Source organism: Eurosta solidaginis, chromosome 1, assembly GCF_040869045.1.
Source record: "Eurosta solidaginis isolate ZX-2024a chromosome 1, ASM4086904v1, whole genome shotgun sequence".
NCBI lineage: Eukaryota > Metazoa > Arthropoda > Insecta > Diptera > Tephritidae > Eurosta > Eurosta solidaginis.
The window spans coordinates 390202628-390208627 of record NC_090319.1 but is presented as its reverse complement, the minus strand read 5'-3'; the positions used below and the strand labels follow the sequence as shown (position 1 = coordinate 390208627).

The window sequence follows — 6000 nt, the reverse complement described above, 5'->3', positions numbered from 1 at the left end:
AAGCGGAGACACAAACATCTGGTGGCCATAGTGCATAACCTATAGCTGAATCGGTTGCGGTAAATAGTGGACACACACCATTTATAGAGGTAATACATAGAGGTGAAACATAGATACACATTTTAGTTGCATCTGAGTATAATACGTATTGGAATTTAGGAGTAATAATTTTCTGCGCAACCATTTCACAAGAGTAGATAAAGTTTAATGCTTAGCAGTGCATATAAAGTTTAAGCGTAAACGTATATAGATGTATAAAAACACAGCTATAATTGGTAGATATTTCGGTTTCAATCTGAAACCATCCTCAGGACTAGAAAGACACAAAATTACGAATAACAAACATTAGGCAAACATAAGAATATAGCAGTGGCTAATATTTTACATATTGACATATTTCATAAAAATGAGAAAATTTGTTTACAGTTACGGTATTTTAAATTTGCTTACCTCTTATACTGTCTTATCTTTGTTCATTCATCTGTTCGAACGTCTGATCAGTCGAGCAAGTAAATTCATTCGAGGCGACTCCGACTAGAAGTTTTTTTTTCTAATTGGAAAAACTTGTTTCCAAATTTTTGATGTTACTTTGCCCCGGAGTTGAACGCAGGACCCTCGGTTTGGGAGGCGGGCCACGGTACCACCACATGGTGACTTATAACCATATAACCAGATAAAACAGCTGATCGAACCTACCTTATGGAAATCAATGTAATCGATTAATGGTGCCATACCGAAACGCTAACGCCATAACCAACCAATTGGTTTTTGGTTTCTCGCCTTATCCATAACCTAAAAATATTTGAGTTGGTGAATTTAATAACTTTTTGTAGATTTTATTCATTGTTTTGGATACGTTATGACTAAGAGACTTATTTTTTGTGGAATATGTTTGTAATTTTTTGCGTTTTCTTCATTTTTATGAAATTTTCACGATTTTAGGTTAAGGCACCATTAATCGATCACATTGGAGATGGTTATGGATATGGGTATGGTTACAACTATGGCGTTAGGGTTAAGGAAGTTTAATTAGCCCTTAATGCTATCTAAATAATAAAACATTCAACATTTTGTACGACTCTGTATAATTTATTTGAATGTAAAATATATTTTTATACGCTTTCTAATATCTTATATGTATGTACGTACCCCTTATTTAAAAAATATATCTACACCTTTTCCAGTTTAATTTCAGAAATTTACAATTCAAGTTCAGTAAATTACAATTCAAGTTCAGAATTTCCAATTCAAGTTCAGAAAATTCCAATTCAAGTTCAGAAATTTGAATTTAATTTCAGAAAATTACAATTCAAGTTCAGAAAATTATAAGTAGGGTGTTATTTTTCAGAAGTTATTCCAATTCATACTACGTAATGTAATACCTACATGTTATTGGTGGCTTGGATATACTGTACCCCAAGTTTTCTCCAAGGCGTGTACATCGCGAGCTGAGAAATCAAACGGAGGATAACTCTTTGCAACAAGTGCATGAGGACGCTCCGACCATGAAAGTAAGTGGACGGGGAGACCTCCACAGAGTTGCGAAAGGCAGGTGGAGGAAGACTTGATCTGTGCACACAGTATTTATACGTTACTTGCGCGACTGTGGACGCTCCGTTGATTTCGTCATCACTGCTATCATACCCAATGCAGATCAATGGTTGTGACCTTTATAATATAGCTGGATGTCCTTGTAACTGAACTCTTATGAGAGGAAAGAGGAGAGAGGAAATGGTTTTTTTTCGCTATCTCCTTCATGTGAGCAAAATTGATTTAAGTGAGTTAAGAAGTCCAATGCTACCTTAACAGATAGTAGGCCTTCATAACATTGTATCAGATTATTAGTGCTAACATTTACCATATTACATACTTTAATTGCCATTGCATGAAAGAAAAAATTATTGACAGAACTTGAATTCAAATTTTCTGAACTTGAATAGTAATTTTCTGAACTTGAATTGTGATTTTCTGAACTTGAAATGTATTTTTTGGACTTGAATTGTAATTTTCTGAACTTAAATTGGAATTTCTGAACTTCAATTGTAACTTTCTGAATTTGAATTGTAAATTTCTGAATTTAAATTGGAATTTTCTGAACTTAAACTGGAAAAGGTGTAGTAAGAAAAAAAATTATTTTGGGGCAATTGGTTAAATGTAGATAAAGTTGAATAACAAAAAAGATGACAAATTCAAAATCGATAATGCGAAATTTCGCTAACATGTCAATTGATAAATTTGGTTTTAAGTCAGCTTAACATACTCTAACACATTGCTACAGTTACATATATACCGATGTATGATTCTGCAATTACGAAAAATATATTCTTATAATCATAAACGTTTACGCTTTTGAAATTTTGATTTAAAAATTACGTCTTAAAATATTTATGTTAACCTAGATTCAAAATCCCATATCTCTGGAACAGTCAAGAAATAACTATTGTTATAAAATAACCCGATGAGACGGTATACCAAACCAGGAATATTACGCAAAGTGGACATATTTTCGTTTTTAATAATTCCGATAGCAGTCACAATTTGTGGTTTGATATCCTTAAATTTTTTATTAGTCAATAAGATTGTTAGTTCGCGCAGAGACGACTCGAATTCCTCACTTCGATATGCACCAGCGGAACTGTAAAAACAATGAAACATATAGCACATGAAAGAAAGTGTTAGCTAATCAAGTATAAAAATTATGTTTGGGTGGAACCGAACATTATTTGCTCAGATGTATCTTAAACATATGTACAAATGTATGTATATATTATACTACCCTCTGTAGCGAAAAAGCACTAAGTTAAACCCCCCTCCAGCGGTTTAGGGGGTTAGAATATACCCGTGGATGGTATGCCTGTCGTAAGAGGCGACTAAAATACCAAACTGATTTAAGGGGATGGCAGCGCAATTTATAGCTTCTACCCGTGGCGAATCCTGTTTCTTTAGCAGCCGAGGCTCTGCCGAGCCCAGTTCGGTGCAGGTGTTATTTATTTTTCAAAAAGGAACTAACGTCCATCAGAAAAAGGCAATAACGCCCGCGGGTAATATTTCCTTTGCAATAGGGAAATAACATCCGCCTATAAAAAATAACGCCCGCGGCCTATTTTTTTCCTAAAGGCATATAAAGCCAACGGGCATTATTGCCCTTTTGTAGGAAATAACGCCTACTCCTCTATACCATTTATAACTTATTACTGTTGGAAATATATATAAATATGACAACCCGGACCTCAGCTATTTTACACATGTTAGTTCACGGATACTTGCGTAGATGACAAGTGTGTATATACATAGTTAAGTTTACTTATAAGAAATAAGAACGAGAGCACAAGTACCAGCTTAAGAAACTCATTCATGTAATTCGGACTTACAATAAATTCAATTTGCTTATTAAAATAAACGATTAAATAAATGATAAATCCAACAATTATAAACATTTCCATGCTCACATTGGAATAAAATAGAAACAAAAATAAATTACAATAATACAAAATAAATATTAAAATATAACAAAAGTAGAATAAAACAAAAAATAAAAATAAAAAAAATGAAGTAAAAAATATCAAACAAATAAATTTAAAATAAAATATATAGGACCATATATATATAGGACCATTTAATTTTATTAGGAAACTAAAGAGGTTTGATCTCTGAAATTTGGCATAAATGTTAATTTGTGCTTAAAGTTACTACAGTTCATCACTTTTTACACTTTTTTTTATTAAACTCCGTGCATTTTTTAATTAAAAAAAAAAAATAAAAATATTTAAAAAAATCGCGCGATTGTCGCCGGCGGCGCTTTTTTTATACTCAGCTGAGCAGAGCTCACATAGTATATTAATTTCGTTCTCGCATAACGGTACCCCGTAACGGCATAAACTAATCGAGATATAGACTTCTATATATCAAAACTAGCAGACCCGGCAGCCATTGTTCTGCCCTAAATTTGGTCTATCTGCGTACATTTTAATAAGCTTTTTCCGTCTAACTCTGCCCTCCCCCCTCTTCACTTTTTCTTATTCCTTTTATTCCTCCGCCTTTCTCACTTCATTTATCTCTATCTTCGTCTCACTCTATCTCTTTCCCAGTATCCTTCTCCTTCCCTCTTTTCTCTTCTCTCAAGTTCTTCTCATTCTTCTTCATCCCTTATTGCCACACCCAGAGGGTGGTATCTATTTTGTTCCAGTCCCATTCCGAGTCTCAGTCGCAGTCCTAGTCCTAATCCCAGTCCCAGTCCGCCTCTGGTCTGGGCAAATTTATATACCAAATTTCAGGCAAATCGAATAGTACGTATGTAAATAGGTAGGTGGGTATTATTAATTCATGTCTTTATTTCGGCTTCGCATGCATATTAATCATTATTGCCAGGTTTATGCGACTAAATCGAATATCACAATGAAAATTACTTTAAAGCTCTCAGCAACAGCTTTCATTTGATATCCATTTTACACTAACATTCTAGGGGTATCCGGGTCCACGTTTTGGCCAATATCTCGAAACCATAGTCACCAATAGGTATGAAAACTACCATGTACTAAAGCACACATCAACAGCTTCAATTTGATACCCATAATGTAAAAACCATCCTAGTCTTACCCTGATCCACGTTTTGGCCTATATCTCGAGACCCTAGTCACCAATAGGTATGAAAATTACCCTGTACTAAAGCACTCATCAACAGCTTTCATTTGTTATCCATATTGTATAAACACATTCTAGGGGTACCCGGGTCCACGTTTTGGTCTATATCTCGAACCCTAGGTCCCCAGGGGTATGCAAATTACCCTCTACTAAAAATTACCCTCTACTACCACGTACTAAAGCACACATCAACAGCTTCAATTTGATACCCATAATGTAAAAACCATCCTAGTCTTACCCTGATCCACGTTTTGGCCTATATCTCGAGACCCTAGTCACCAATAGGTATGAAAATTACCCTGTACTAAAGCACTCATCAACAGCATTCATTTGTTATCCATATTGTGTAAACACTATCTAGGGGTACCCGGATCCACGTTTTGGCCTATATCTCGAGATCCTAGTCACCCAGGGGTACGAAAAATCCCCCGTATCAAACTACCCATAAACAGCCTCCATTTGATAGCCATATTGTACAAACACATCCCAGGATTACCTTAGCATAAAAAATATATTGATGAATTAAATTTCCTTAGTGCGCAAATATTAACATATACATGCAAAAATACCAAAAAATAAAACTTTTGTTTAAGAATTTTAAGGAAATGTTCAATATCTTACGAAAGAGTATTTTTCAAGAGATGTTTGCATTCTTAACCATTTATGTTGCATTAACTTGGCAACAACGCATAAATATGTACATATGTACATACATATGTCAAGCTGATATGATATGAAAATACATACATTCATCCATACATATAAATGTACTCCCGAAGTTAAATAACGCAGCGAATGCTACATTCATATGTGTCGCCTGCCTCACTCAAAAGCAATTTGCGCGCACAGTTGACACCGAACAAACACACACGCATTGATAAAAATGCTACTTTTGTTTAAACAATTTGGCTGATATAAGAAAGGAATCAAGTATTTTTTTTGATGCAGAACGAAGGTAAATATTTCAAAGTTTTACTGAAAAGTAGAATTTTTTAAATCCATCCATCCGTTTATGAGTTATAGCTGTGTAAACACAAATTTTATGATTTTTTACTACGTTTTGGCAATTTGCCACGCCCCCTTCAAATTGTATTAACTGTACCATATGACGTAGCCCAGCTTTCAAATGCAAAAAAAACGTTTTAAAATCGGAGCATTCTGTGTGAAGTTATGTGCGTACATTGCATTTAGTGACTTTATTTTATAAGATTTATAGATATAGATGATCTGGGCGAAAAAAAAAAATTCATTTAGCCATGTCCGTCCGTCCGTAAACACGATAACTTGAGTAAATTTTGAGGTATCTTAATGAAATTTGGTATGTAAGTTCCTGGACATTTATCTCACATCGCTATTTAA

The 6000-nt window shown here is 34.3% G+C and overlaps 1 protein-coding gene across 7 annotated transcripts in view; it reads right to left on the bottom strand.

The window, feature by feature from the left end:
- Positions 1–1072: 1072 nt before the first annotated feature.
- Positions 1073–6000, bottom strand: part of Epg5 (ectopic P-granules autophagy protein 5) — a 51877-nt gene continuing 46949 nt past the window's right edge. For all 7 annotated transcript variants that reach the window (XM_067763493.1, XM_067763499.1, XM_067763498.1 and 4 more), the window contains one exon: positions 1073–2635. In XM_067763493.1, the coding sequence (XP_067619594.1) occupies positions 2386–2635 (250 nt within the window). In that variant the 3' untranslated portion in view covers positions 1073–2385. The remainder of the gene's footprint in view (positions 2636–6000) is intronic.